Source organism: Zalophus californianus, chromosome 17, assembly GCF_009762305.2.
Source record: "Zalophus californianus isolate mZalCal1 chromosome 17, mZalCal1.pri.v2, whole genome shotgun sequence".
In the NCBI taxonomy this organism is placed as follows: Eukaryota; Metazoa; Chordata; class Mammalia; order Carnivora; family Otariidae; genus Zalophus; species Zalophus californianus.
Window position 1 is genome coordinate 59,339,864 of NC_045611.1, and position 13,988 is coordinate 59,353,851.

General features: G+C 45.0%; 1 protein-coding gene and 1 non-coding gene across 2 annotated transcripts; both read left to right on the forward strand.

The window, feature by feature from the left end:
• Positions 1 to 107, forward strand: LOC113936809. Its single transcript, XR_003524372.1, has one exon. It is a non-coding gene; the product is annotated as a U6 spliceosomal RNA (small nuclear RNA).
• Positions 108 to 1,629: 1,522 nt separating this feature from the next.
• Positions 1,630 to 8,410, forward strand: LOC118356443 (zinc finger protein 551-like). Its single transcript, XM_035725108.1, has 4 exons — positions 1,630 to 1,854; positions 2,620 to 2,685; positions 4,270 to 4,393; positions 5,894 to 8,410. Exons 1-4 carry the CDS (start codon positions 1,822 to 1,824, stop codon positions 7,561 to 7,563), a joined length of 1,893 nt encoding a protein of 630 aa, XP_035581001.1. The 5' UTR covers positions 1,630 to 1,821; the 3' UTR covers positions 7,564 to 8,410.
• The last annotated feature ends 5,578 nt before the right edge of the window (positions 8,411 to 13,988 follow it).

Here is a 13,988-nt window from a genome sequence, read left to right on the forward strand (position 1 = left end):
GTGCTCACTTTGGCAGCACATATACTAAAATTGGAACGATACAGAGAAGATTAGCATGGCCCCTGCGCAAGGATGGCATGCAAATTTGTGAAGCTTTCCCTATTTTTGAAAAAGAAAGAAACATTGGTGTTATGGAATGAATATTTGTGTTCCCTCAAATATTTTTATGGCTTTATTGAAATACAATTGACATATAAAATTAAAAGACACTTAAAATGTAAAAAAAAAAAAAAGATTGGACTCAGCCTAACTCTCTCTCTCTCTCTTTTTTTTAGTAAACTCTAGGTCCAACATGGGGCTCAAACTCACAAACCAAAATCAAGAGCCACATGCTTTACTGAGTCATCCAGGAGCTCCAGCTTAACTCTTGTTTCTTCTCAGACTTAAGTGTGTCCTGTTAAAAATTATCTGATGTCTTACCTTTTTCACCCTCCACTGATATTTCTCCAGAGCTATTTCTACCACTATCTTTGAATAATTACATAATCATTATTAATAGCTCTCTGAATTTTGCATTTCACAATTTTTTTTCAGATATATCATCAATTCCTCATGCACAACAGTCCCAGCAATCACTTGAAGAAACAGTAATCCCTCCTCAGCAAGGAGATGAGACAATGGTGTTTAGATGACTCTTTTGTACATGCACTCTGCCTCAGAATGCTGTAGCCACTATCACAAAACAAAACAATGTAATAAGTTTTTCTCCATTTGCGATAGATGTCAGATTTCTAAAGGATTTGAATAATCTTAAAATATGAAGAAATATTAAATGAATAAATAGTGTTGCTTTGTGATTTGGACATGATCACTGAATATACAGGCAAGAAAGAGGTCTCTTTGGGAACCAGATGCAGAGATAACTGCTTGTCCTCTTACTTCAGGGCGGCCTGAACATCACTGTTTCTTCCAAGTCATGGCCCTGACCGAAGATACAGAGTTACAAAATCGACTAGCTTCTGACTACTTGCATTTGAAGAGCGAGAACGTGTTTATTACATTCTAGTTAAGAGTGGATGCATTTTGAGTCTGAAAGAGACTGTGTCTGGGGCGCCTGGGTGGCTCAGTCGTTAGGCGTCTGCCTGCGGCTCAGGTCATGGTCCCAGGGTCCTGGGATCGAGCCCCGCATCGGGCTCCCTGCTCCGCGGGAAGCCTGCTTCTCCCTCTCCCACTCCCCCTGCTTGTGTTCCCTCTCTCGCTGTGTCCCTCTCTGTCGAATAAATAAATAAAATCTTAAAAAAAAAATTAAAGAGACTGTGTCCATTTAAATTTGTAGCATTTGAGAACAATTGAAGTAAGTATTTTTGGCTTAAGGGACAATTTTGAGCTTCATGGCATCTGAAATGTCTCTAACAAGGATCAGTTGCAGACAACAGTCTGCAGAAGGGGTAAACAGCTTCCTTTCCCTGAGGCTAGATGACTCTTATTTCTCAGACACTCGTGGCTCCACGAAACCTTGACTCACGGAGGTCAAGGACTCGGACTCTAACCGTCCGTGCGGCTGAGGAAACTACATTACCCAGATGGCAATGTGCCTAACGGTGGCGGCGTTGACCCAATGAAAGCCCAGGACAGGAGCATTTCCATGCGGACGCGCCAGGTCGGGGCGGGACTTCCGGCGTCCTCCTCGTGGCGGTCATTTTGGCTTTTCTGGAGTCTGTTCGCGCTGAGGTTTCGGAGCCCCCGCTTGGCGGCAGAAGCGTTCTCCCCCCTACAAAGAGACGGCTCCAAGGCTTGGAGGCGGCGCAGCCCGGGGTGACCCACAGCAGGCTGGGATCAAGACCTCCCTGCCCCACAGCCCTGCTCCGCCCCCAGAGTCCGATGGCGGCGGCCGCGCCCAGGGAGCCGCCGCAGGTAAGCGCTCGTCCCCCGGGCCCTCCCCGCCGTCCCCCCACCCAGACCCCGGAGGCCCGAGCGCGGGGCGCCGGCTCGCGGCCCTGCGGCCCAGGCCCCGGCGTCGGACGGGGCGGCGGCGGGGGGCGGGGGCCCCGTGTGCGAGCGCCGGCGTGCCGGCGTGAGGAGCGGGCTCCGGGTTGGGACAGGCTCGTGCAAAGACTTAGAGGCGCGACTGAGCCGGGAGCGCTGGGGAAGCCCAGGGTCTTGTGTCTACGGGCAACAGAGTGTGAGGCGAAGTTGTGTCTCGGGAGTTTTGCCTCCATTCTCAGAACGGTGGGAGCCAGGGAGACGTGGGAACGAAAGAGGGGCAGTGTCTGAAATCGGGTTCTCGCACGTTTCCTGAAGCTGCTCGCAGGATGAACGGACGGGAAGAGGGGTGATCATAGGCACAGGAAAGGTGCGTTCTGTAAAGATCACCTAACTAGCGAGAGTGCACTGAGGACGGAAGCCCAGAAGTAACGCAGCCCTCTAGCGGCCACCGGATCCTGGGCTGGGCTGGGCGCTTAGCCCCTGAGATGTGGAAGCGGTCCCAGGCGTAGGTAACAGAACATGCCAAGGCTTGAGGGCTCAGGGGCCTGCAGGTGTCCTTTCTTTTTCGTGGGAACTGGGAGGAATGGGGCAGGAGTCAGGTCCGGACACCCTGGTGATGGCTGTTACGGGAGGTTTGGAGGAGTAAAGGCAGTTGGTCTGACCGAGGTCTTACCGGGCTCTCTGGGGCTGCAGCATGGAGAAGAGTACAAGTGTGAAGTTGGCAGGAAGAGAAGAGAGGAGGCTACTGCAATAGTCTGGGTGAGTGTGATGGTAGCCGGAGCAGGGTGGTGGCCATGGAGAAGTGGCTGGATTCTGCACTAGTGTTTTAGGTGTGGCTTCCAGGGTTTTCTCGTTTTGAGGTAGAGAGAGGTGGGCGTCAGGGATGACTTGAAGGTTTGGCCTTAGCAGTTGGGAGGATGGAAGCTCCATCAGTTGAGATGGGGAAGTTCATAGTAAGAGTAATTTTCATTGGAGATATCGGAAGATTTCTTTTTGGTCCATTAAGGGTAGGAGATGTTTCAGAGAACAGTTTGTGGGCCTCTGGAACTCTGAGGAGTTCAGGATGTAGACTTCTCCAAAAGGTAGTGGAGAGTGTTTGGACCAGGGAGGAGCTATGGATCACTTAATATGGGGAATCCTGGCCAGGAAGAAGAGGGTGGGTCTGAGGACTAGGTTTCCTGCTTGGCTCCCTGGTTGTGGGTTGTGGCTGTCCCAACACAGATCAGGGAGAGAAGTGATCATAGAGAAGGTAGGGGAGAATGTATGGTTTGGTATGTGGCCAGGGGCTCCAGGGGACATGTGGACATGAGATGGATGTGGGGGCATAGGAGTACTTCAAACAAGGTGACGCTGAGGTGGGGGCTGGTGCTTATTCTCTGTTCTGCAGACTCACCAGGATTTCATTGTATTCCATGGTGGGGCCTAAGTGTTCAGGTTAGGCTGGTGGATTAGCTTCGGGGCACAAGTGGTCATTTATGAGACTAATTGGGGGTAGGGTATAAGGCCATACAGGGCCACTGGAGCTGAGTTTTGAATGCGGGTTAGATGGAGAGAGGACAGCTGTGACTGGAGAGGGGACGTCAAATGCATGTGGCACACAGGTGGAGGAGAGCCATGTGTATCTGAAATCTGGTATTTCAGAATATAAATATTCTTGGTAGTGAGGTTGAAGCAAGGAACAGGGAGGGAGGTAGCACCAAAGGCTGCCTCTGTTAGTGGAAACCATCAGTCTGGAGTAGTATTTGATCCTGTTTGAAACTGCCAGGCATTTTCTGGGCCACATATGCCGAGTAACATATAGAAAGGCCAAGGAGATGACTGTGGTGTAGGGTAGGAGGGGGCTGTAGCTGTGGGAGTGCAGTTGTGAGAGGTGTGGCAGAAAGAGTGAGTGTGAAAGCGTGACCACAGGACACTAGAATTGGGGTCATAAGGATGAAGGATAATGCCACATTTTTTTGCATCTTGGAGGGATGATCTGGGGACTTTGGTGGTATTGCCTGATAAGACCAGAGTCAGTTCATGCACACCCTCCCTATAGCTAGCTTCTCTCTCTAACCTGTGTGTGTGACACTGACTACACTGATAAGAGGCATCGTGACTACCATGCCAGGTCCATCATTCAGATATCCCTCTATCTGCCCATCTGCTTGTTGTTGTTGTGGGAAGACACAGTATCAGTAGGAATATGAGGAGAGAGTGGCTCCAAGGACACCCAGGCCTGGTATCTCCTCTGAGTTGTGGAGTAGACTGAGCTGAGGATGGATGTGGAGGGTGGGGGTTATAATGAACTTGGACTCCTAGGAGAGATGTTGATCATAGAATGAACTGTCCACATTATGACAGGGCATGAATTTTGAGGACGTGGCCATTGACTTCTCCCAGGAGGAATGGGGGCTCCTTGATGAAACTCAGAGACTCCTGTACTGCGATGTGATGCTGGAGAACTTTGCACTTGTAGCATCGCTGGGTAAGATTGTCACATTGCTCCTTGTGTCCTGAGGTGACGTCCTGCCTTTCCTTTTTTCCCCAGAGTTCACTCTTTCTTTCCCACAACTGGACCACAGGCTCTCCTAATTTCCACCACTTTCTTGTTATGTGTGCTGTGGGTGCCAGTGCTGAGCTGTGTATAGTGCCCCGAGCAGTGGACTGCCCAAGCATCCCTGACACCTGTTAGCTCAAAAAGTACACGGGAGGGTCTGGGAGTGAGGAGTCTTGAAGTTAACTTAATGGATCCCACCTTGCCTTCTCCCTGGCAGGGTGACTGTGTCCAGATCCCTGGCTTCTAGTTTTGCCCCCTTCCTCTAGCTGACAGTTCTTTGTGACTGCCTGTGCCAGGTCATGGTCATTATTCACATGGACAGTGGGCTGTTCTTGTAAGACCCTCCTTTGATTGTATTTTACATTTTCTTTCCTGAATATTACTGCATGACAAGTTGCATGGGGCCAGCGGTGGCCACTCACTGTGCGTCTTTCATTAAGACTTGCGTCATTCAAGTTCTGAGGGGTTACACAGTGGAGAGTGCAGGGAAAACACTGGTTTTACAGGGTGGAAATGGCAAGATGGTCTCAGAGGAGGTCTGGCCCTTGTGAGTGGCAACTGGGGGAGGGCATGGCATCAGGGCCTTGTTCAGATCATACCAGGAACTTGCCATGGGTTCGGTAGTGTTTTGGTGCAGGTACCACCAGCCATGTATTGTTTCTACCTTTTCTTTTGCATACTTAACAGTTTGCTAATTTTCATTTCATCTGAGACTTCTGGCTCCTTCCACTTTTGTGGCCTTCCCGGGCCACCAGTTCCTCTGCACTGCTCCCTTCACAATATCCTCCAACATTGACCTGCAAATGGTGTCATGAGGTGTGCACATATCCTTACACAGTCCTTGAACCAGCTACTCAGGTCCAGTTGAATTTTACTGGGACAGGCCGCAACCAGCCTTCCACACAGCATGCCTGTGTTGCCAGCAGATGAGGTCCTACTGAAGGAGGAGTGAGGAGGCAGGGACCTCGCCTCCATGTGGTGCACCCTATGCTTGTGTATTGTCTATTGAGGTCTCTCCTATTCTGGTCTCTTCGGAGGCCCAATACCACCAAGCAGCCCCTACCTCAACCTGCCCCCACCTGCCGTGTTCTCAGAACAATCATGGATGCAACTTGTTGTGTCAGACACATTTGAAATGGGGCTTCCCCCTCCCACCGAAGTCAATATGCATTTCTTCAGCATTTCTGCTTTCAGGCTTTAGGCATGGGATGGAAGATGAGGAGGCCCCTTCTGAGCAGACTATGTCTGTAGGAGAGTCCCAGCTCAGGGCTTTTCAGGCAGGTCTCTCCACACAGAAGATCCACCCCTGTGAGATGTGTATCCCAGCCTTGAAAGATATTTTGCACCATGCTGAGCACCAAACAATATACCCTTGGCAGAAACCATACTTGGGTGCCACATGTGTGAGATGCTTCTCTTTCCATGCAGACCTTCACCAGCAACAGAGGCATGGCAATCGGGAGAGGCCCTGGAAAAGAGATGTGGACAGGGCCTCGTGTGTGACAAGCTGCAACTTCTGTGTGTCAGGGCAGCCTTTCACATGTAGGAAGGTTGGAGAGGACTTCCCAGCGACCTCGGGACATCTTCAGCTCCAGACCAGTCCCAACAGTGAGGAGCCACACCATGGCAACCAGAGTGGAGAGGCCCTTCACAGCGGAAAAAGTCAGTACAACGGGGGTGAATGTGAAAAAGCTGCCAGCCACAACCATGCACTTGATCAACATCAGAATGTTTGCTCTGGAGAAGGGCTTTATGAGTGTAGCAAATGTGGGAAAGCCTTCAGCTTGAACTACAGCCTTGTGCAGCACCAACAGATTCACAGTGGACAAAGGCCATATGAGCGTGGTGAATGTGGGAAATTCTTGAGCCAAATCTCTGGCTTTATTAAAGACTGGAGAATTCACAGTGATAAAGAGCCTTATGGATGCAGAAATTGTGGACAATTTCTTACCCATAACTTCAGTTTCATAGAACACTGGAGAATTCACACTAGAGAAAGAACTTACGAATGCAGTGAATGTGGAAAAGTCTTTATCCACAGATCTAAACTCATTCACCATCAGAGACTACACACTAGAGGAATGCATTATGGGTGTGGTGAATGTGGGAAATCGTTCAGCTACAAATCCAACCTCATTGAACACCGTAGAGTTCACACTAGAGAAAAGCCTTATGAGTGTAGTGAATGTGGGAAATTCTTTAGACAAAGCTCTAGCCTTTTCCGACACCAGAGAGTTCACACTGGAGAAAGGCCATATAATTGCAGCGAATGTGGGAAATCCTTTAGACAGATTTTTAACCTCATTCGTCATGGGAGAATTCACACTGGAGAAGTGCCTTACAAGTGTAGTGAATGTGGGAAATCTTTTAGCTGCAAATCTGAACTCACTCAACACCAGAGAATTCACAGTGGAGAAAGGCCTTATGAGTGCAGTGAATGTGGGAAGTTCTTTAGACAGTTCTCTAACCTCATTCGACACCGGAGTGTTCATACTGGAGAAAGGCCTTATGAGTGCAGTGTTTGTGGGAAGTCCTTTAGCCGTAAATTTATCCTTATTCAACATGAGAGAGTTCACACTGGAGAAAGACCTTATGAATGCAGTGAATGTGGAAAATCCTTTACCCGAAAATCTGACCTCATTCAACACCAGAGGATTCATACTGGCACAAGACCTTATGAGTGCAGCGAATGTGAGAAATCTTTTAGGCAACGCTCTGGTCTTATTCAACACCGAAGAGTTCATTCTGGAGAAAAGCCGTATGAGTGTGGGGAGTGTGGGAAATCCTTTAGCCAAAGTGCTAGCCTTATTCAACACCAGAGAGTTCACACTGGAGAAAGGCCTTATGAATGCAGTGAATGTGGGAAAACCTTTAGCCAAAGTTCTAGCCTCATTCAACACCAGAGAGGTCACACTGGTGAAAGGCCTTATGAGTGCAATGAATGTGGGAAGCCCTTTACCCACAAATCTGACCTCATTCAACACCAGAGAGTTCACACTGGGGAAAGACCTTATGAATGCAGCGAATGTGGGAAATCTTTTAGCCGCAAATCTAACCTCCTTAGACACAGGAGAGTACACACTGGAGAAAACCCTTAAAGGTGAGGAATGTTAAAATTCTGTGTATTATTGATGAGTAGTTTTCTATTCTGTCGATAATGACTTTATCCGTGCATCTGTTCTGGACCCACAGATTATTTCCAGGTTTGGGGTATTTACAAATAAAGCTGCTATGAATATTTACATTCACTTCTTTATGTGGATATATGTTTTATTTCTCTTGTTGTAATAACCGAAACTGTTAGAGTGGAAGTGAATCTTTCACATTTTAAGAAATGGGAAACTGTGATCTATAATGGTTATTCTCTCTTGGCTTCCCACCAGCAGCACATGAAAAGTCAAGTTCCGTGACATCCTTGAAATAAGTGTAGTGGTAATAAACTGTGGTTTTAATTCCATTTCCCTAAGTGTTCATAATGTTGAGCATTTGTCATTTATTTGCTGTGTTTATCTTCTTTGATAAAATGTATGCTCATAATCTTTGCCTATTTTCTTTTTATGTACTTAAGTATTATATGGAACAATTGAGTACTAGAAGATTTTTCTCCCTCAAATTTTTGTCCTCACAATTGAAAGCCCACATGCACCAGACTTATGCATTTAATCTGCATTAACATTTTCTTTGCTGTCTTAACTCAATAACATTAAATCAAGCCTAGGTTTTAGTTTTTGGCAATCCCTGTTGTTCTCATGGTAAATGTCAAATTGCTAAGGTGATGTCACTGAACATGGAGGTAGTGAGATATTCCAGTAGCACCTCATTAAATTCTATTCCCAAAGTACTGATACAGTAGCCACAGATAACCTTAAGAACAAAAGTAATAAAACCATAAAATGACCAGCAAGTGGCAAGTTTTAAATATTTGTGGGTGTTTTTGTTTTGTTTTTGTTCTTGTTCTTATTTTGTTTTTTAAAGATTTATTTGAGAGAGAATGTGCACAAGCCGGGGGGGGGGCAGGGAGGAAGGGCAGGAGGGAAAGTGAGGGGGGAAGCAGACTCCCTGCTAAGTACAGAGCCCAACGGGCTCAATCCCACGATCCTGAGATCACGACCTGAATGGAAACCAAGAATTGGATGCTTAACTGACTGAGCCATTCAGGTGCCCCTAAATATTTGTTTTGTAAAAAGAGTTTGATTTAAATATGCTTGACTTAGGGGCGCCTGGGTGGCTCAGTCATTAAGCGTCTGCCTTCGGCTCAGGTCATGATCCCAGGGTCCTGGGATCAAGCCCCACATCAGGCTCCGTGCTCAGCAGGAAGCCTGCTGCTCCCTCTCCCACTCCCCCTGCTTGTGTTCCCTCTCTTCGCTGTGTCTCTCTCTGTCAAATAAGTAAATAATAAATAAAGATGCTTGACTTAAACTACACATATTTTAAATATATATTTTGATGTTTTCATACATGCTTGCATCCCAGAAGCTAAGTTGCTCCTGCCCTTTCATCTTTTTCAACATATAAAATTATATGAGATATTCTAGCTTTTGTAATGGCTATTTACATATATATCTGTGAATAAGACTGTTAAGAAGTCCCATTAACCCTATCACAATCTTCCATCATTATCATTTTCATGGTTGTTCTTGAATCCCCATGCGTACTACTGGGTGTCAATGCATAACCTCTTCAGAATTTCCAAAATGTCAGGACTCTAATAACTCTGATAACTTGAATGCACAAAAAATATTTTTAAATATAAATGTTAGTGCTAAATTTTATTGATGGAATTAGCTGCTGAAGGCCGATTGAATGCAATCATGATACCAATTGTATGGCTTTTATTACATGTGTCTTTTGAGTATTCACCTTACCTCTTTTGTTCACTGAAGAATTAGTTAAGGTGTTAATATTTTTATATAGTTTAATGTTTCTTCTGTAATTTGAAATCCTGAGTTGCCCTTGAATAATGCAGATGTCTGTTTACAATACTAACATATGTATCAACTATAGCTCCTGATACTTAACAGAATTAGGCTTCTCTACCTTCCATTTGTCAAATGAAACATTAATGTTTCAAAGTTACTTCTTCAGAAGGTTACAAATCCCAATTTCTCTGCATTTTAAAAATTTTTTAAATTTTTTTTTTAAGATTTTATTTATTCACTTGACAGAGAGAGGGAACACAGCAGGGAGAGTGGGAGAGGGAGAAGCAGGCTTCCCGCTGAGCAGGGAGCCTGATGCGGGGCTCGATCCCAGGACCCTGGGATCATGACCTGAGCCAAAGGCAGACACTTAATGACTGAGCCACCCAGGCGCCCTCAAAATTTTTAAACTCAATACGAAGCTGAAATCCCCAAATCAAAAGTCTTCCCTTATCAGTGTATACATATATGAAATCATTACTTTATATTACAGTTTCATTTGCCAATTATACTTTAATACAGGTAAAGGAAAAATAAAAGATTGAAATAATGCAAAAACTTTAATCTGAACTAACATTGAGAAACAGCAATGGAAGAGGAGCTTTTCATTCATCACACACAGCAAAAATACAGAATATGTTTATTAATTTATTTTCCTCCGAAGACAATACACTTTGGAGAAACAAAAGATTACTTGTAATGAGTTGCTTTGGAAGATGATCAATAAGTACCTTATCAAGGGTCAGATATTGCTACCAGGGACCATCTGGCACACATTAATCTTACCAGTTTTTTTTTTTTTTTAAGATTTTATTTATTTGACAGACATAGAGATATCGAGAGCAGGAACACAAGCAGCAGGAGTGGGAGAGGGAGAAGCAGGCCTCCCGCTGAGCAGAGAGCCCGATGTGGGACTCGATCCCAGGACCCTGGAATCATGACCTGAGCCGAAGGCAGACACTTAACGACTGAGCCACCCAGGCGCCCCTTACCAGTTCTTTTAACTATAATCCAGCCCTTTTGGCTTTAATTTGCAGGATAGCCACTGGTTTTTCATAATTATTTTCAGGACTATCAGAGAAAGTGGGCAGTCTATCTTGATGGATTGAAATATTTCCAGTGTTCTAATACATTAGCCTTCCAGATTTCCTGCTAACTCAGCTTCACCAGTCAATATATTTACTAAAGTTATACTGGTTGCTACTGAAATCCCACTCACAAAAAGGTAGAATTTCAGGGGCGCCTGGGTGGCTCAGTCATTAAGCGTCTGCCTTCGGCTCGGGTCATGATCCCAGGGTCCTGGGGTCGAGCCCCGCGTTGGGCTCCCTGCTCGGGGGGAAGCCTGCTTCTCCCTCTCCCACTCCCCCTGCTTGTGTTCCCTCTCTCACTATATCTCTCTCTGTCAAATAAATAAATCTTAAAAAGAAATGTAGAATTTCATTACATTCAAAAAACAAGTATCCTAGAATCCAGAAGGTGTGATGATAAATAGCCTTTTCCCATGGTCTCCACTGTGTCACACAGGAGCTACAGTCTTGACAAAGCCACAGGTGAAGAACACCTGAAGCCCACTGCAATAAACTCATGGTTACTATGGGCAATAAGGAAGCCACTTACTCTTATTTACTGGATAAAGTTTATAAACATTTTGTCCATTAGTATTCTCCATATCCTCTATTTGGCTGATTGAATCTCTTGATCCTGTTTAATATGTTCACTTTTTTTAAAAAAGATTTTATTTATTTGAGAGAGAGAGTGCACAAGAGGGGGTAGGGTCAGAGGGAGAAGCAGGCTTCCCACTGAGCAGGGAGCCCGATGCGGGACTCGATCCTGGAACTCCAGGATCATGACCGGAGCTGAAGGCAGTTGCTTAACCAAATGAGCCACCCAGGCACCCAATATGTTCACCTTTTAAAAATCTTTCCTGCATGCCTCATAGCTTTGGCACAAAATTTTTTTAAAAAGCTAAATCTGTGTACTATTGGGTATACACAGTTTGTAAGCCTACATCTATACAAATTATTACAAAATTTAAATTACTATAAATGCTGGAAGGGCAACTAGGTGAATATGATCAAGTATAAGAAGAACTAGTCTGAGGGTGAAGAAAACATTCCTTGGAATATATTTTTTTATGTCTGGAATGAATATTGTGCAGTAGTTTACTAAGTGTAGTACTGGGAAGAGTATTACAAAGAGAAAGTTCCTGTGAAGGGTGGTGCTTATTTAATGATCTAGAAGTAAGGCGATGATTCAGAACCACAGCTTACCAATTTTTTCTTGTAAAACAACTATGAGCCTGATTCTCTTTGGCAGTATAAAGAGTTCATCCCTTGTAAAGCATTAGAAAATTAGTAGTTAGCTTTCTTTTCTGCTATGTTAAGGCACTCCTTTTTTATGTTATACTATCAATAAGCAGACTTGTAGTAAGTTTTATTTTTCATTTCATCTTAAGCCTTAAATTTTCATTAACTTTCAAATCCTTTTCAGATTAGGCCTTTAGACTTATTCCAATAATGTTTTTGCATCTCTTGGTTCAGTCAAAGATGGAGAGATTGATTCCTCTTTTTGTGTGCAGAGGAGAATGAATGATTTAACAAATTTTTCTTTTTCTTTTTTGTCTTTATTTATTTGAGAGAGAGTGAGAGAGAGAGAGTGAGCACAAGCAGGGGGAGCAGCAGGCAGAGAGAGAGGGAGAAGCAGGCTCTCTGCTAAGCAGGGCGCCCAGTGCAGGGCTCAATCCCAGGACCCCGAGATCATGACCTGAGCCAAAGGCAGATGCTTAACCAACTGAACCACCTAGGCGCTCCAAATTTTTCTTTTCCATTGTGGGATTTGACAAGTCTTTTGGAAGTTCCACAGATTTTAACAAAACCAAGTTGAGTGTCCATTTTCCACATATGTGTCTCCTGCACAAAGGTATGTACTCAAGTGACACTTGAGAATTGTAGCCAGCTCAGAATTCTGCAGATGGAAGGAAAGCTAAGGAAAGGACATCTACAAATGATAGAGACAGAGTTGAAAAGGAAGTACTGGGGGGGAAGTTTTAAGCTTATAAAGTACCTAATGCCAGAGTTCCTACGTGGACCCTGCAAATACTGTTTATACAAAGGAAAAAAAATTCTGGTTAACCAGTGGCCCTCTTTCCATACTTGTTACAAACAGGCTTCCTAATGCAAATTAGACTCTTAAGTTGCCTACCTGAAAGATTATTTAGGTAGGGTATTTTCTTAGGTAGATCCATCAGTCAGCTATACTCTGTGTTTCCAGTTATGTGAAATAAAGGTTAGAAATAAGAGGCTTAGGGCGCCTGGGTAGCTAAGATGGTTAGGCGTCTGCCTTCGGCTCAGGTCATGATCCCAGAGTCCTGGGATCAAGTCCCGCATCGGGCTCCCTGCTCGGCGGGGAGCCTGCTTTTCCCTCTGCATCTGCCTCTCTCTCTCTCTCTCTCTCTGACTCTCATGGACAAATAAAACATTTAAAAAAGAAATAAGAGGCTTAATTCCCCCTGTTGATAAAGGGGAGAGACTCTTCCCTTCCCTTTTGTCACAACATTTACTATAGAGAACCTATAAGCACCTCCTAATCCCTTTGAAGACTACATAGGCCTTTGGCCACTAGGGCTCCCTTACTCCTGCATTCATGACCTATATTGTTTAATTCCAAAAAGTACTGTAATGCAAGTAAGTTTCTCTTTCCTCTGGATAAAGTCAATAAACTAACACACATAGTCACCCCAATTACAAACATAAAGTTAGGATAAACTCTGTGTGACAAATGATGCTTTCAGGTGACCTTACTAGAGAACAGGTTCTATTTATCTTCTAAATATGTATTTAATGGGTTCTATCTGCTTTCTGTATAATAGGATGAGATTTTTTTCCTGCAAGTCTTTGTAATTTCTTAGCTGATTTCTGATACACATCACAGTCTGGCTTAATACTTACTCAATAATGTGGTATAAGAAGAAATATCTGGTCTTGGTCCCCTGTGCCCTGTTCTGGCACAGAGCCCCTACAACCCTTGTTATCTCCTGAGTGATAGGAGTATCTTGTGTCATTCATAAGGAGCCCCCTTTTGAGCACACATGAATTTATGCTAAAGAGGTGTGTTAGGGTGGGGGCCCTAAATATAATCAGGATGGGGAGTGGTCATCAAAAACACTGGGGTTAGAGGCTTGGAACTTGCAGCCCCACCACTGACCTCCAGGGGTGGAGCTAGAGATTGAAGCTCTATAAAAACTCCTAAACAAGAACAGTTGAGGAGCCTCCAGATCTGTAAACATGCCTGGGGGTGGCACACTGAAGTTCCATGAGGACAAAAGCCCCTGCACTGGAGACCCTTCTGCACCTCACCCCATGTACTTCATCTGCCTGTAAACATACTTCCCAGGGTTCTCTGAGCCACCCCAGCAAGATAATCGAGTGAGAGGAGGGGTCGGGAGAACCTCTGATTTACAACCAGTCAGTCTGAAGCACAGGTGACCACCTGGATCTGTGACTGGCATCTAAAGGGGACAGTCATCCTGTGGGACTGAGCCCTTAACCTGTGCGATATGATGCTATCTCCAGGTGGATAGAGGCAAAATTAACTGCATGGTGGTGTTT

Coding starts and splice junctions, on each gene's coding strand:
- LOC118356443 (XM_035725108.1), top strand. CDS start 1,822: ATGGCGGCGGCCGCGCCCAGGGAGCCGCCGCAG. Junction 1,855..2,619: donor CGCCCAGGGAGCCGCCGCAG/GTAAGCGCTCGT, acceptor CTGGGGCTGCAG/CATGGAGAAGAGTACAAGTG. Junction 4,394..5,893: donor TGCACTTGTAGCATCGCTGG/GTAAGATTGTCA, acceptor CTTTCCATGCAG/ACCTTCACCAGCAACAGAGG.